General features: G+C 41.2%; 1 protein-coding gene across 2 annotated transcripts; it reads right to left on the bottom strand.

Annotated features, from left to right (window-relative positions):
* Positions 1-1,165: 1,165 nt before the first annotated feature.
* LOC147169223 (uncharacterized) lies at positions 1,166-15,638 on the bottom strand. 2 transcript variants are annotated; one of them, XM_086083587.1, is made up of 5 exons: positions 15,519-15,638; positions 13,903-13,974; positions 8,640-8,754; positions 8,436-8,545; positions 1,166-7,422 (listed from the first exon to the last, which is right to left on the bottom strand). In XM_086083587.1, the coding sequence occupies exons 2-5, from the start codon at positions 13,967-13,969 to the stop codon at positions 7,277-7,279; spliced, it is 438 nt and encodes a 145-aa protein (XP_085939713.1). In that variant the 5' UTR covers positions 13,970-13,974; positions 15,519-15,638; the 3' UTR covers positions 1,166-7,276. The 2 variants fall into 2 exon arrangements, with proteins under 2 accessions (XP_085939713.1, XP_085939712.1); XM_086083586.1 differs by having other exon boundaries at positions 13,764-13,974; positions 15,519-15,602.
* Positions 15,639-17,349: the final 1,711 nt, after the last annotated feature.

The raw sequence follows: 17,349 nt of genomic DNA, 5'->3' as shown, positions 1-17,349 counted from the left end.
GTGTGTGTTGGTTACACGGTTCCTTATTACCGCGTCTTATCAGCATGCACGTGAGCACGTCCTCTCCAAACGGGGTGTGTGTGTGTGTGGGGGGGGGGGGGGATCTTTTGGGACGCTTCTCTGATAAGATGACACACAAAAGGCTTCCTCCACACCTCCTCTCTTTACTCCCTCCCTCGTTTTTACGGAAGAAGCATAAAAATAGGCGCGTCCTCCCCGTGGAGACGGATTAACAAAATGAAGAAGAAAAAGGAGAAAAAGACATTCGGGACTAAGGGAGCATCTCTTTTGTCCACGCACACAAACACACGCTTCGCGTGCAAAAACTCACACAAAAACACACAAGCATACGCGCGCGCACATATCCGTCCGTTGCAGGCGTAATAAGAAAGTAAGAATGTGATGTGCAGCTGATATTTAAACAGCTCGCCATGGCAACAGGCTTTGGCGCGACGACAAAGCTTAAAGCGCCGCACTCGGGATGGAGATGATACAAATTAAAGGCAACTCTGGACGGTTGCCGGGGAAACGCGGGAGGAGGAGGTGAAAGTCCAACCCAAACACACCTTAAAGCTATTTAAGTGACATTGGCTGAGGGTGGGGGAGGGCGGGGGAGGGGGTTGGGCTTGGGGGGAGGGAAAGCGTTCCCTGACAGTAGAGCGGCAAAAAAAAAAAATGCTCGCTTGACCTGCCAGGTAGTGTGATCCCACTTCAAAATCCTCCATATGCTCTTCTCGGATGTGTGTGCGTGTGTGTGTGTTTGATGTCTCACAGCAACATAAAAGAATAAAACACTTTGCTTCTATGCGACTTTTCCCAGCGCTTATTATCTCCTTGGTGGCCACCATTGCTAAGTGTAAAAAAAAAAGAAGAAGAAGCAATTTCAGAAAAATTACATTCTTGCGAGATGATTTTTGTTTGTAAATTTCAGAGTGATCCTAAAAATTTTTTATGACAAAATATTTTATTCTAGAAAATTATCAAATTAACATTTCTTTTTGAGGACATTTTGACTGATTTGACAGCATCTCGGGAGAGAAAATAGAACGTAAAAAAAACAATTAAATTGAAAAATACAACTAATGCAAAAAATAAAAATAAAAAATATATATATATACAACCAAGGTTTTTTTTTTATCCTAAAACTTCTATGTATGTAGTGCCATTTTTGTGAAATATCTCTAATTGTGTTTTTAATGGAATCACTCCAAGAACAAGTGATATTTTGACGCATTTCTTCCCCGCTCCCGCGCTTTCAAAAGCTTTATTGAAGTACTGTAAAGTATTGTGTTCAATGGGCGTAGTACAAACATTTTGAGGAAAACAAATATCAGGTATTCCAAACCCCCCCCAAACTGTCTTCTGACTTAAAACCCAAAAATATAAAACATTTTTATCGGAAAACAAACACATTTTAAGAAAGAAAAATCCACAAAATGTGTCGATTAGATGTTTTACACATTTTAATATCGCACAAGAAAGTGATATTGTGACGTGAATTCAATGAATGACACGTGATTAAAAAGTGCAACAGAAGTTGATGATCCCGTAGCGATGCGGAACGCGTCTTTCAACATTATCCGGAAAGCATCTCTTACAGCATGAACACACTTTTGCAAAGCACAAGACCAGTTCCTCCGAGTGAAACCTTGACAAAAGTTAATATTTGATCCCAAAGACTTTTGACTTTTGCCCCGAGGAAGTCTTTTTTTTTTTTAAAGAGGACTCTACATTTGTCATTTCAGCATCTTTCTATGTTCCTTACAATGATAATCTCTTATTCCGTGTCTTCGCATTTATCATTCGGAAGACCTGATAACCCTCCGTCTATTTATTGAAGTCCTTTTTTATGAAGTAACGCAAAAAAAGAATGAAAAGAGTACGACAGTGATTAAAGGATTCAAAGCAAAGTCGCTTTTTTTTGTTGTTCAGGCACACGGTGGACTCTCAAGGCTGCATGTCCAACATATTTTCACATTTGGCAAACACGTCCATGGATGTTTGATTTTAATCAACATCGTTTTTAAACTCCAAATGCACATACCAAGACATCTGAAATGCATAAAAGATCCACATAGTGAAACATTTTTGAGCTAAAAGGAACCGTTGAGCATTTGGGAAACACTCTGCTTGCTGATTGACAAATATTTATATTGGGTGAATATTGATTGTGTAGTTGTTTTTTAAGTTATATTTAATGTGTAGCGCTGTCACGATCAATTATTTTTCAAATGGATTTTCCTATCGATTATTCCATCAAATAATCAAGTCATCGAATGTTCAAAAACTGTAACGAAACCAAATGTCAAGTTTTACCCAGCGGTCTCTTTGTGGCCATGCTCCGCCCACATTGAGTTCTCAAAAGTCACATTTTTTGGGCTATTTAGCATCACGCAGCTATCTGGTAAACATGCTACAAATGTGGTCGTTATTGGAGAGAATCTTGAGTAGGAGTTTTTACTTGCGTTGTTACTCTGCAACGACGGGCAAAATTTGCATAAAATTGCCTCTTAGAGCCAAAATGGCAGACTTACTCTGTCTTTACTGGCTTGGCTTCTTGAGAACACTTTAAGCTAATTTGGTAAATGGTGGTCTTCTTGAGACTTGTTTGTAGGCATACTCATAATAGACAAGACTACCAAATTTTATATTGCAGGAGGAAAAAAAAAAAAAAAAAAAAGCAACTGAAATTAAAATAAAATTAAACCCAGATAGATGAACATACCTCATTTGGACATTTAGCGTCTCACGTCCCTCGAGCTAGCATAAGAAGATCAAATTGAGTTGCCATCAGACAAACTGTCTGGAAGTTTGAGGGAACTCCAGAAAAAAGCGTTTTTTTTTTTCCAGGTATGGCTTATTGAGATTTTTTTTGTAGGTCTACTCCAAATAGACATAGTGACCAAATTTCATGTTGCTCCATTTGAAACAGGCGCTGGCGACTGAATTTATAATAAAAAAAATAATAATTTAATTAACAATTTAATTAATGTATTCATTAAATATTAAATAAATTAAATATATTAATTAATTAAACAATCATGTATTAACGCAGATTAATCGCACTATTAGTTTTGACCGCAGATGATCCTTCAGCTACCAGCGGATGCTTATGTTAAAGGTTGCACAGGTTGTGTTTGAGCAATAAACATTACCACATGCTTTAAGGTAAAGCATTCAATAAATGTTTGCGTATGACATTCAGAATATTTATTCAAGTCAATTTACTGGGTTTGTTTTCCCCCCATTTTAAATGATGCAAGTAATTAACAAAGTTGAAGACGTCCTCATAACATTAAATGTCGAAATAATTCATACATAACAGTTGCTCTTCAAATTTGGCGGGTAAAAAAATCACCGATTTTTAAACAAAAGTCTGATCTGCCGATCCCGATTTTTGCCGATGCCGATTTTTTTCATTACAAGCAACATGTACCTTCAGTGTTCCAATCTTGTTTTATTGGAAAACATTGAACAATATCGGTGAAATAATACAAAAGGGTTGTTTTAACTGCACATGAAGTAGTTCTCTCAAATAAAAATGAAAATCCTATTCGTCATCTCAGGAGAACAGGACAGTGGCTGACTTTTTCAGACCTCTAAGGAGGGAGATGAGATTGGTGGAAAAGATCAGTTTACTTTTAAGCCAATCACCGATCTTCCCAAATTAAGGAAACTTTTTACATACTATTTTAAACATTTTAAGTGTCCAAAAGACGTATTTATATGTTTTTTAATGTTTGTTTTTTATGCTAGAGCCTACAGAAGGCTTTGACGCAGCCTCTGACCTGAAGAGGTTGCTTAAAGCAATGGTAGTTATTACCGAAACGGCCAGCAGGTGGCAGCAGAGTATAAGAGATCAACCACGGCCATGTTTAAACAAAGCCGTTTTTACCACAGTTTAAATAGATTTGTGAATAATGATGAAACTTAGCTATATTCTAATGCTAATTGCTGCAAAACAGAAACGGATAGAAATATACTCTAATCTTTCTTTTGCTAGGTTCAATGTTTTTATAGCAATAGAACACAATATTCTGTGGGCTTTGCAAAATCAGTCAAAATACAGTAAAACAGCAGGGAGTGAAAGGGAGGGGGGGGGCTTGAGTTTTAATTACGTGATTAGTCACGATTAATAAAAATTCTAAGATGTGATTAATCTGATTAAAAAATGTAATCGTTTGACCGCTCTAATAATAACCCTAACCCAACAGAAAAGCGACAAATAATTGATTGCACATTTAATTAATACACATTTTAATAATTGATAAATCATTCAGAGACCTTGTTTTAATTGACAGAATAATCGATTAAAATCATTGCTAGTTTGAGCCCTAAAATAAAACAAAGCCAATTTCAAGTGCTGGGGAACCTAAATATAACTCACACGAGACTCCACTTGCATATTAGCATAAATCCCCCTGAAAACTAATTATAGCAAATCTCCCACTTGGCGTTAGCTCGCCATTCATTCATCTTTTGTTCTTGAGGAGAAAACAAGAAAACCCCCAGAAGTGTCCCCCCCCCCCCCGCCCCAAATGAGCAACGGCTCCTCAAAGCTCGTAGCGAGCATAACGGCAAACATCCGGAATGGAATTTGAATGCTGTGAAGTGGCTTTAAGGTGCTTATTAAAGGGCTTTTGTGATCCTCTACGAGTGGCAGTTGTGTAACACACAAAACGCACGTGTGACAAACAGGACACGCGAGTGGACTGACACGCGTCGTTTAAGAGTAACAGTCGTCAGGGCTCTGATCTCAGAGCCAATTTAGAGTGTGAATGACACGCACACGCGCACACACAGATGCGAACCGCATCCCTAATTAAACACGCTCGCAGATAATCATATGACTGACAATTGACTATTCGCACTACACGCACACGCACGCACACACACGCACACACACGCACACAAATCCCAGCAAGCGCGTCAACTTCATTCAAACTCATCGCACGCCTGGTTAGCGTCACAACAAAACACTGCAAGAAGTGAGCACTCGTGGATGCTCAAGATCAAAATGTGTCCTAAATATAACATTCATTTAAAATAAATATTGTCGTACCGTGACTTACAATACTTGAACAATCAATTTTCCCCACAGTATGCCAATAATTTCCTTTTTTTTGTTGTCAATCAAGAAACACAACTTGAGGAAAACTAAGAAATAAATAGTTTTTATAATGTCAAATTATTCGTCTTTTGGATGTGTAACTATAAGGGGCGTGGCCTAGTAGGTGACATCAGGAGCCAGAGTCTGATTGGCTAGTTAAAGTTCAGTGTGAGTGTTTTCATTTTGTTTTTGTGTGTTTGACTTGTTTGTTAACCCCCCCCTCCCCAAAAAAAAAAAGTCTGAAAGTGCATCAGCGACCGTGGCTCTCCTTGCCCACATGCAAGGACATCACAAACTAAATTGCCCCGATTTTACATGACTTGATCAGTTGCATATCCGAAGCTTGCTTGCATGTCAAATTTTAGCTCACAGTATATGAATGAATGAATGAATGATATCACAAGTGAAGGTGCTTATAAGTCAAGGTGGCACGACTCCATCCAAAGCGCTGACTCGGAGTGGTCAGAAGACATAAGTATAAGCTTAATTTGTGATCTGTCACTGATTCTGGGTCAGCAGCCGCCAGGCCGGCACTGCGCGGTTGGCACTGAAGGAGACGGAGGTAATTGATGGCGGCTGGTCTGGGATCAGACCAAGCGTTGAAAGGGCACTGCGTGATCGGGCGCGGCGGAACGCGGAGGCAAGAAGTCAACCTGAAACTTCCTGCTTTAGGAGCACCAATGAGAAGCCTACTTGTGTGGTTGTTATGGTTAGGAAGGTCAGATAAATACTCCCCAGTCTACGTTCAGGACTTTGAGTAAATATTAATGAATTAAGATGAAAACAAACATGCTTGGCATTTTAGGGTTGTCCAGCTGTCAAGTATACATTAGTTCAAAACTGGCAGGAGTTGGACAAAAAAATGGCGGAGTTTTAGGAACCCTATAAAATTGGCCAAAATATGTCTAAAATGGCAATTGAGCCAAAACGGCAGTCTTCCTGTGTTTTTATTTTTGTTTGTTGGTCCACACGTGACAGATATGCCGACCATATTTCCTGTTGCTAAAGCTTGGGGATTTGAATTTTCAAAATGATTCAAGGCAATATAAAAAATGAGCCTAAAATGGATGCTTCAAAACAAAACGTTCTGTGTCTACTCATGGTAGACTAAATTGTTGCGAAGCGAAACTGACTTCAGGGGATGAATAAAAAAAAAACACAACCTCTCTATTATACTAATAATTCATGCTTTTTGGCGAGGCATCACTTTTTGCTGCACAGGCGAAAACGAAAATGCTTACGATTTTGCATCTTCCATCTGTCTAATGTTATGTGGTCCAAATTTGGTAACAATCGGACAAAAGGAAAAATGCCCAAAATGGCTGTTTCTCACCAAAATGGCAGACTTCCTTCTTTTCAGAATAAAAGCGAGAGACTTTTTATGTGTCTACCCAATGTTGTGTTTTTAAGTGAAACTGGTTCAGAGGCTGAATAAAATAAAAAAAAATGAAGTTACCAAGCCAATATTTGAGGGTTGTGCCTGCAAATTAACCCTAAAATGGCTGGTTCAAGCCAATATGGCAGACTTCCTGTGTCTTTTCAGACATGGCTTCTTGAAAATAATTTTTTTTGGGTGTTGTCATGATAGATGGTCTACCAAAATTCATATTATTCAAGTCAAACTGGCTTTGGGGGGCTGACTAAACAGTAGTGGGGCGCCCTTAGCCCATTTATTTGAGTTTAATGCAAAAGCCGTTGCAGCAACAACCAGCCATCGTTCGCGTTGAGCCTTCCAGCTAAATTTAATGAATTGCCTTCGTCTAACACAACCTATATTACATTTGAAGTCTCGGCGGACGCTCCGGTGTTTATCCTGGCAACTATAAACCCACGGTCCGACGCAGTGTTGCAACCACGGCAACCACAAGTCACAGTGTTTTGTTATCGAATGCGTCGGATGTAAACGCGTTATGTTTTGGAGTTTGAGACGCTGTGAAAACAACACGTCTGAATGCACTTTTGAGTTGTCGACTGGTCTCAGGACAGCTGAGCGTGAAGTGTGTAGCACCACTGTGTAGGCGTCCGGCTGATCCAGAATCAGTGACGCCCAACAAACAACGGACGGAGCAAAAAACAAAAACAAAAAATAAATAAATAAATAAATAAATGGTAGACGGTTACGTTACGATGTGGTCATGGTGGGCTGCGACGTGGTCGTGGTCTGCGTCACATGGCCAGGGCGCGGGCCTTGGCGGCGGCCGCCTGAGCCCTCTGGACCGCCATCTGGCTGCTCTCCCGCCGCGTCAATTGGCTGCTCTCAAAGACGCCCTCGTGGCCGCCACCGCCGCCGCCGTCCACGAACGTCAACAATCCTGTGATGTGCGCACGCACATTTTAAAAAACACTTTCATTCAGCAAGCTGTACAGTTGCGGTTTATTGTTCTTTTTGTTGTTGTAAGTGATTTTGGAATTGCTTTGACTTTTTCATCTATTTTGCGTGGGTCTGGAACGTAACCCCCGGGAGATAAACAGCGGTTCACACTACTTTGAAACCAATTTTTTAAATCACTTTCATCCATCACACTAAAACAATAAGAGCAATATTATAAATGCAATTGATAAATGTAAAACCATCATGAAGGATTTGAACTAAATGGAGGTCCAAGTTTTTCAAGTTCTGACCCAAGAGAACAAAATGCAGCATACAAATATTCTACAATAGCACAAAAAAACATAATAATTTGTATCAAAGATACTAAACCAAATATCAAGTTAACTTACATGTTTACATTGCAATCTGGATCCGATCTGGTTCAAAATGTCTCTTTTTGTGTATTTAAATATTTTTGCTTTGGATTTCAAGCTGATGATTGACAGCTGTAGGGCGTGTGTGACGAGAACCGCATCACACCGAGGAATGCCTTGGACTTGAGTCAGCGGCGTAGCGTTTCTGTTAAATGTTAGCCAAACGCTGCGTTAATGTTTAACTCCATGACAACATTTAGGACTCCACATTTGGCCACTCCTAAAAAACACACACACACACACACACACACCTATTGAGTGTTTGACAAAATATGCTCGTTCCTTTTAGGTGTTCAGCAGCAGTCGACTTCAACCCCTCATTAAGCTCTTTTACACACAGGACTGCAAGCTGGGAAAAAAGCCAACTTCGATGGCCCGTGTAAAAGGGTCAAGAAGTATTAGTACCTTGGAAAGTGCAAAGTTTGCAGGCTGACTTGAACCCCCATTTTTGTACCTTAAACACAGGATAGCGATTACTCCCACTGAAACCTTTTTGGTCAACTTCAACCACCATTCCAGTACCATTCGCACAACAGTGATGACATGGAAAAAGAGCAGTGTGAAAGGGGGCTCATCTTACCGGAACCTTTCACACACCCGCTCCGAAAGTCACCCTCGAATGTCATCCCATCAAAGCGCGTAAAGACGCCGGCGCCCTGGAACTTCCCCTGCACAAATTCTCCTTCATACCTTAACGGCAACAGAAAAACGTTTTGACATTCAACGGCCCGATGTCCAAAATCGTTTTTCTCACGGCAGGCAGGAGGCATCAAAGGCGGCAGACCTGGAGCCGTCGGCGAAGACCAGCACGCCGCAGCCGTTGAAGAGTCCGTTCTCAAACTGGCCCGTGTAGCACGTTCCGTCGCTGAAAGTCAGCTGGCCGCGGCCGTGACGCAGACCTACCACAAGAAATAAAATACTTCAATACGGTTTGTCAACAGTGGTTGCATGAAATGTTTGCGGGTCTTCTTATGACCGACATGCATACAAATCTCATGTCGATAAGTAAAACTGGCTTCCGGGGATGAACAACAAAACAACAAAAAACTACTCATCCAGGATGAAGCAAATGTGGCCAAAGTGTGCTCAATGCTTAAAATGTCCGCTTCAAGCCAAAATGGCTGACTTGCTGTCCTTTCAGGTTTGACTTCGAGAGACTTTTTAGTGGATCGACTCACGACCAATGTGTCTAAAAATGTCATGTTGCTCAGTCAAACAATTTGTTCAGACTCCACTCAACTGGAAAAGTTCCACAGAGATGAAAACAAACACAAGAAAAGGGCGGAGGAAAGAAAAATGAAAATAGGAAGTGCGCCAACGGGAATGAAAGTCGACGTGACGTGGATGATCAAGAGTCTTTTTCTTTCTGGCATGACTGGAGATATTTTTAGAAGCGTGTTTCATAAACGCTAATAAACACGGCGACGCGCTCTTCTTCTTGAGCAAAGACGAATTGTATTTTTGTGTTGTTTTTAGTTGTCAGTCGGATTTGAGCTGTGAAATCCCGTCTAGAGTGACACCCCCTGTCATGGCGGTCTCCGAGCTGTCCTGGATGACGTCCCCGCGGTGCGTTGCTGACAAAACCACTTTGTCACGTCTCGCGCGCGCGCGCGCGCTCCAGCTAGGCTAACGCGCGCTTTTGTCGTAGGACGTCACGGCTGAGTGACACCAAAGACAAAAACACAAAAGCCGACAATCCAGTATAGCCTTCGAGAATATCCCCGCGTCCCTTTTCTTTCATGGAGACCTTGAAAATGATCCCAAAACTTTAACCACACCATGCTGATGATTGACAGCTGGAGTTTGCCAAAGGACGTGCCCTGGACAAAATGTTTGCTTCAAACCAAAATGGCTGACTTCCTGTTCACATTTGGGGATGGGATCTTGAGACCTTTAAGTTAGAAAGAAATCAACACTTGACACCAAGTTCGATGATCACAACTTAATTGGGTGCAATTAATTAAGCAGGAGGCACGAAAAAGTCTCAAGGGCCCATTCCAGAAATTGAACAGGAAGTCAGCCATTTTGGACAAATTCAAGGGCTCGTACTTTGACAAAGTCCTCCCCAACCAACTGTACCCCGAACGGAAGCCGGTATACTCGACAGATGGGCAATGCTCAATTATGAGTTGTTAAGTTACTTAGTCGGTTATTTATTTAGCTATTAAAGCACTTGTATTGGTTGGTCAGTTAATTCGATTGTTCGGCAGTTAGTCAGCTCTTGAAATCACTTCTCAGTCAGCTCGTGGGTTTGTTAGTCAGTCTGTTAGTCACACAGTTTATAAGTTAGTGGATCAGCCAGTCAGCTAGTCTGAGTTGGTTGGTTCATTAGTCAGTCTCAGTTCTCTGTCAGTTTAATGATTAGTTACTTGGTCAGTTAGAGGTGGTCAGTCAGTCATCTTGTAAACTAGTAGATTGATCAGTTAGTCAGTCAGTCATTTACTTATTAGTAGGCCGGTCAGGTAGGTGGGTTTATTCAGTCAATTAGTTTATTCATCAGTTGGGTACACGAATTCCTACTTGGGAATTCGTCAAAAATAATCCCCAAATGGAAGAAGGTATACTAACGCAAAATTGTGAGAATCTCGAGTTTTGGTGATTGCATGTGGGCGAAGTAAGGCATCACAGATGATCCGTTTGAGGCTTTGCCATGAAAAAAAGGTACAAGGTATACGATGGTTTTAATGTTTCTTTTTTTGGTGTTCAGATCAATGCGGGACTGGATGGCGTGTGATGAAGGACTTTGAGCGCGAGAAGAAAGCCAGCTCGTGAGGTTCCCCCCCCCCCCCCCCCCACACGTCATCTGAATATTCCAAGATCCACCGTCTCATTTCACATTTGAATATTCCCAGCGGGGGCAAGAGCGCAACGGGCACTTCTCGTTAGCAAACGAGGCCGATAAGTGGCTGCAGGTTCCTCGCAAGTGAGGACTGTGATTTAGTGGCGTTTAGGGGGCGGATAGGGAAGGTGGCTGATTGGGGGTGGCCGGGAATATGGGGGGGGGGGGGGGGGGGGGGTAGGCAGCTTTATAGCGGCCAGCCAGTTTGCTAATGGTGAAGTAAATTAACGTTCCATCTGTCAGAAGATTGTGGTTTGCTCTTTAATCTCAGCGGGCGATTTGGACCAGAGATTTGGACAAACTAAGTCCAGATCTCTTTGCTCTTCTCAATATATACATCATGATCATACATATGAGTGTGTGTGTATACACAAACCGAACACCATTAAGTATTTAAAGGCTAATGGCGGCTTTAAGACAAACCAGGAGGCATTTTCCAGGGGGCGCTACCAACACTGTAGTGTTTTATAGGGACATTTCAACACCATGCTCTGCCGACAAGAAAGCTAACATAGGGAGTAACTGACTGACTCACTGACAAACTAGCAGACTGACTTAATGACCAACCAATGTACAATTTGACTAAATGACTGGCCAACCGACCTACTACCAAGCTAAATTGTCTGACTATTACCCACCTACTCGCTGACTGACTAGTTAAACTAACAGACAGACTGTGTGGCTAACTCACAAGCTAACGAATCGTCTATCTGACTAAGTAACTAACTGAGTGAGTGACCAAATAATAATGTAATATGAGTCTAACTGACTCACTACTACTAGCTGACTAAATGACTGACCAACCAAACTACTAGCTAACTAACCCAGGGGCCAGCAAACGTGGTAGCTCATCGTGGACCATGTGAGTAGCCACATTTTTGGCAACAATATTCCAAACGCTGACTATTTAAATTACAAAAAATATATTTATATTGAAAATAATGTGGATATGTTCTTCTAAGATTGACAAGCACCCTGGAACAATTTGACATTTTTATGCAAAAATATCAGTTCATTGAGGTTGACTTTTCTTTGGCTTTGAGTGTTTTTGTTTGTGGCACTGAGTGAGCTGGAACACATTTAGGTCTCCTTCACAATTTGTGACAGTAATAAAAAATGGTGTTTTTATTTTGATTGCTAGAATGCGGGGTTGAGTGACAGATTATCTGTGGATAATGTCCTGTGCTCGGACTTGATCCGTCCAGTCGGAACGTAATCCGCGGTTCATCTCCTTTTGGTCAGCGTCGCTGGCTAATTGCGGATGCTAAACGCGCGAGTGGGCGTTAAAAAGGCTTCCGGCTGTCATGGATGATTGGTGACCTACTTCCTGTAACTTAATCACCTGCTGAATTATTCAACAACACACACACTTTTTTTTTTTTGCGAATCTTGATACCATTCAAAATCAATAATTTGGACTAATTACAACTTTATTCTATTAAATGTACTACTTTTTCCTCTCAAAAATATAATACTTTGGAAATCTTTGGAAAATATTTTTTCCACCCTCCCAAATACAACTTATCATAATATTCAGCTTTTTTTTTTCTGGTAATATATTTGAATTATTTAGGTATTTATCTTGCCATGTGATCGTAGTTTTTTTTTTTTTCGTAGAAGGCTTTCTGTTCTGGAAAAAATAAAAAATAAACTCATTCCTGTGAGATTGCTGCCGTTTTCTCTCTCCGACTTTATTTAAAAATCCAACTTTATTATAAAAATATTACGAGTTTATTCTAGTACGATTATGACTTTTTCTAATATTAAGACGTGCAATTCCAATTTTTTCGTCTCATTATGACTTCTGTCAAAACACTTCGCCTTTATTCTCAAAATCAAAAGTACTTTATTCTCCTAATATTGCATTTTGTTGTTGATGAAACTACAACTTCAGCCACCCAAAATGCTATGCTACTCTCATTATTACTTTTCCTCTAAAAAAAAGAAGACTTTATGCCTTTAAGATTCTGAAATTTTCTCTTAAATTTTTTTTTTTTGTGGGGTTACATCACTCCTTTTCCCCTTTTTTGGAAAACATAATATTCGGATAAGATTCCCACTTTTTTCTTGAAAAATATAGCTTAATTTTCAGAAAGTTACCACTTGACAATGTAGACAAGACACTGTATACAAAAATACATATTTACTATTAAAATGTTGTTTTTATCCAAAAATACAATTCCTCTTTTTTGACATTCAAAAACTACAATTTTATTCTGAAAATGTTACAATTTTAAAAAAAAAATCCAAAGATGTTCTTCTTGTTTGATTTCTACCGGTAAGCATTTAATCTCATAAGATTCCAAATTGTGTTCTTAAAAAAAAACCTTGAAACATACGACTTTGCTCTCCTAAGACTGACAATTTTTTTAACCACCAAAACACAACCAATTTTAATACCTCGACGGTTGCCGTGCAGCTGCATCAACATTTGTTGTTATTGTCTACAAAATGTTGTGTAGTGAAAACAAAGAGGACACGGCAGCCAAAGCAGTCGCCACTTTGTGCTTGCTGACGCGGCGGTGAGCATATGTTCACCCATTGCCGCCTCGCACCTTGGCGGGCGTGTTGAACCTTGCCCCAAAGTGTTTAAACAACAACAACAACAACAAAACTCTGAAGGAGAAATACGGGCAGAGGTGTTGTGATCGCGAGTCCCGCCGTGCGGCAGATGGTGCGTATGCGTCGTTTATGCCTCCACGTCTTCTTGAAGGAAACTTAACTTGTTCTCACACACTGAGTGACATCACAACCAATCACTGCCGTAGTTATTGACGTCTAATGAAATATTGACGGTTCAAATTTTTGCAGCACCAAAATAGATTTGTTTATCTGCCTTTTTTTGGGGGGGAAACGAGGTAAAAGGGGCGATGAAAAGGCGGGACTTAAACAGAAACCCTCATCACGGGAGAGGGGGGGGGGAGTAATACATGCTGACTGAGTGATCTGGTGTGTTCTTATAACCATACATGACATGACATGACTCTCTCTCAGCTCGACCTCCAGGCCTCCTTGTCACAATGCGCTTGCTTCAGCACATGGGAAGAAAAAAAAGAAGCCCAACATGACCTACACACGCGTGAAGCTTCTTCATCGTCATGCGTGTAGCGTGGCCGTGATGATGATGAAGATGATGATGAAGTTGAGCTGGGTTATCATGCAACCGACACGTGTGTGTGCCGCGCATTCAAATGTGCGCCTTCCTTGCCTTCTCGCCATTCCCCGTGGTATTCCTCGCCGCTCGAGTACGTGAAGGAACCTCGTGTCAGGGTCATGGATCCTGCACACGCACACACAAACACATGCACGCATTATATTAGCATCAGCATGATATGCAATGAATGGAAACGCCATTCATCTTTTTTCCACCCCCCCAAAAAGTCATTTTTGTGTTTTTAATAAGTTAAAATAGCACTCTATAACATTTTATTTTATAAAAACACAGAAATATCATGATTAAAAAGAATGTAATTTTGTGCATCATGATTTAATGCTACATTCAAGTTCATTGTGCTGCTCCTTCTGGTGTGCCGCCATGGTCACTGGGAAGCAATATTATACTGTACAAGGAAACAAAAACGTCATTATTTGTAGCGGATAAAGAATATATATATATATATATATGCCTGTGAGTATTGTTATATCATTTGTCTCTCCAAGTGTTGTTCCACCAGTTTATTTCAAAGATCCATTATTTCGAGAACTGCTCCAATGGATGGTAACATTCGCGCGTCAGTGGCATTTTGCAATTTTTGTTTGCATTAAGCTACGCTGACTTTCCTAAGGTAAGGCGATGCTTGTTTTAATACACTCCACAAAACAAAACAAAATCGATCAGAGGCACCTGAGATGCTGATTATTAAATATATATAGATTGTTACAGATGTGCTTTGCTACTTACGTTGACATTCAGTTGTGCTTGTTTATAAGCTCAACTCTATGGTGAGAAAAAAGGCTTATTACCTGTAAAAAAAAATAAAAATAGTGGCAATTATAATAATGGCAATTGTTTTGATATTTTCAAAGGTTGAAGTGGACATGGTTAGAGATGTGCATGTGAATTTAGGTGACGATTCATAGCATTTTTGTGTCATCAAGCAACGCTTGGTTAAATAAATTGCCCCCGTGCTAATATTTTAAGTTACATGGGCCAGCACTACCCATTTTGAAGATTCCGGGCCAGATAAGATAAACTAAGCTTTTAGTTGCCATGGCAACACATAAGAGGCTGAAATCTGACATCTACATGCTGAAAGCAGTGCAGCCAATGAGGAGAATACACAGGTTGGGAATAAATTAATTTCATGGACCAAATATTTAAATTTAGGTCATAAATGTGTAGGTAGTGTTTCTGATCAGCACAGAGTGTCTTGTTGCCATTTGACCATCCGCCACATTTGTATCCATGATTTTCTTATTTTATTGCTTTTGTTAATTCGGCTGTTAATTTTCAGTCATTTGACTGTTGGTCGTACAGCGACACAGTTGGAAGACATTCGCAATGATATACTATAGTGACACAGAAGGCATTTTCTTTGTCTTGCTTCTTTTTTGTTGTTGTTACAGTCTGAGGAGTGAGAGACATTAAATGTTTGGACTAACTAACAAGCCTCCGCGTGTAAGTTTATTCGACGTTATTGTTTGTGAAGTGCTATTGTTTGTCGCTGTTGTGTGATGAGCTGAAGAGTGGAGCGTCTCCCCTCCATCGAATGTTACCACAGTAACGGCGCCCGGATCCCTTTCATCCTGCCGGCAGCGGGACTGCCCGTCCCCAATCAAAACACAAATAAATACACACACGGCGAACAAAAGTGAAGGTTTTACCTGTATAACAATACAGCGAACTCAGTTGTCTCGCTTCTACATCGCTGAACACAGCGCCGACAGATGGCGGAAATCAGCTGCTAGCGGCGACAAATTAGCCTTTTCCTAGCTGACGCTTTTTTACCGGAAGTCCTGCCCAACGCAGCGCCAAGATGCCACTTCCTGATTGGTCCAGCCCTTTTGCGCTGCAGTTAAAGCTCCGCTCCCATTGGCTTTATTTTTATTGCTCCGCGTACCGACATATTTGTCGAGGGCAACGGGTTCAACGACTTAATTAGCAGGAGTGCTCTCCTCTTTTAAACGTTTGCCCTTGCCGCTTTTTATGTGCGGCAGGATTACAAAAGGGCGGCGAGCTTTCCCCCCTTTTAATGACATGGTGCCATTCCGCGTTTCAATTTGGTGATTAGGGCCGCGGTTTTTGGTGAGTTTTATGGAACTTGATTTACGCTCGCTCGTCGTAGTGGGGCAGCTGCACGGAGCTGTGACAAGATGGCATGGACGTTCAAAATAACAGCCTGATGGCCTTCAATTCACTAAAAAGCTGACTAAGATTTTTTTTTTTCAAAGCCAGCAAGGTGACCCAAATTAAAAAGCACACAATGACTTCCTGGGGATTAATTAAGGCATGCTAGTGATCAATATTGCCCCGAGTGTGGGAGTCCTTTGCCCACAAAACCACATTGCAAAGCAGTACCACAATCTAGTGGTAGGAAGTAACAAAATGTAGTGGTTAGGTCGTATGTATCTGTACTTTACTTGAGCATTTATTTTTCTAATGGTGTTTCACCTTGACACCCATATTTATAAACATTTTATCATTCTACTCCATACTTTATCAAAACAGGCCAGTTACTTTTATATTCAACCTGCACAGGTGAAGACATATACGTGTAAGGGAAAAACTCAAGAGAAAACCCACTAAGGGAGTAAACCTTGAGAAGGTGCTCACAGGTGGTGGGATACCCGTCCCAGGATAATGGAGCTGCAATGGATGCTGAGTGGGCAGCATTTTATTACATGAAATGATGCCGTACCATGTTAGCTAAAATTGCATTTGAGTTGATGAAAGACGCCTCTGGGGGGGGGGGGGGGGGGGGAGCGGTTCTCCTCAGCACCTGTACAGGTTGGTTGGTGCAGAATCCTTCACATCGGCGCCTTCAGGGAAGTGGCCTTCCTCAGATCTTCTCCTGGTCAGTTGATGCCGAATCCTTACGGCGGCAGCCCTCATTTCGATCATCACCAACTATGCCTTTGTTCGAGAGCAGGGGTGGTCGAGGGAGCGAAAAAGCGGCAGTAAAACAGGCCAAAATTCAGATGTCAGGAGGGTAAGGCAGGGGGAAGAGACTATCAGCGTACTGGCGGTCGTGGCTCAGAAAATGAGCCGGATGGTTGGCTGTTCGATCCCCGTCCTCCCCGAGTCATGCATCGCTGTGTCCTTGGGCAAGACACTTCACACACATTCCCTCCAGTGCCACTCACACTGGTGTCTGAAAGGTGCGAATGTTTGGTGGTGGTTGGAGGGGCCGTAGGCGCACACTGGCAGCCATGCTTCCGTCAGCCTGCCCCAGGGCAGACGTGGCTACTTAAGTAGCTTACCGCCACCAGAGTGACAATGTGTGAGCGCACAATTTGATGTATCCATTTTGAAGCGTCTTTGAGTGTCCAAAAAAGTGCTATATAAATCGGATCCATTATTAGCATACTGGATAAGATTTAACCAAATTGTGAGAGTGGAGAAATAATTCTAGAGATGAGAGACTGCACTTTATTACTTCAATCAGAATCATTACTTCTGCTTTTACAGGTATTTTTTTATTTTTGTTTACAGGAA

Source organism: Leptonotus elevatus, chromosome 8 (assembly GCF_054856555.1).
Source record: "Leptonotus elevatus isolate MCC_2025b chromosome 8, RoL_Lele_1.0, whole genome shotgun sequence".
In the NCBI taxonomy this organism is placed as follows: domain Eukaryota; kingdom Metazoa; phylum Chordata; class Actinopteri; order Syngnathiformes; family Syngnathidae; genus Leptonotus; species Leptonotus elevatus.
This window is presented reverse-complemented; position numbering and strand designations above follow the sequence as displayed.

What these genes read in the sequence shown, in the direction of transcription:
- LOC147169223 (XM_086083586.1), bottom strand. Translation starts at nt 13,881, where the DNA reads ATGCGCGGCACACACACGTGTCGGTTGCATGATAACCCAGCTCAACTT. An exon ending in GTCTTCGCCGACGGCTCCAG is followed by an intron (nt 8,546 to 8,639) that starts GTCTGCCGCCTT and finishes GTTGCCGTTAAG; the next exon opens with GTATGAAGGAGAATTTGTGC. An exon ending in CGGGTGTGTGAAAGGTTCCG is followed by an intron (nt 7,423 to 8,435) that starts GTAAGATGAGCC and finishes CGCACATCACAG; the next exon opens with GATTGTTGACGTTCGTGGAC.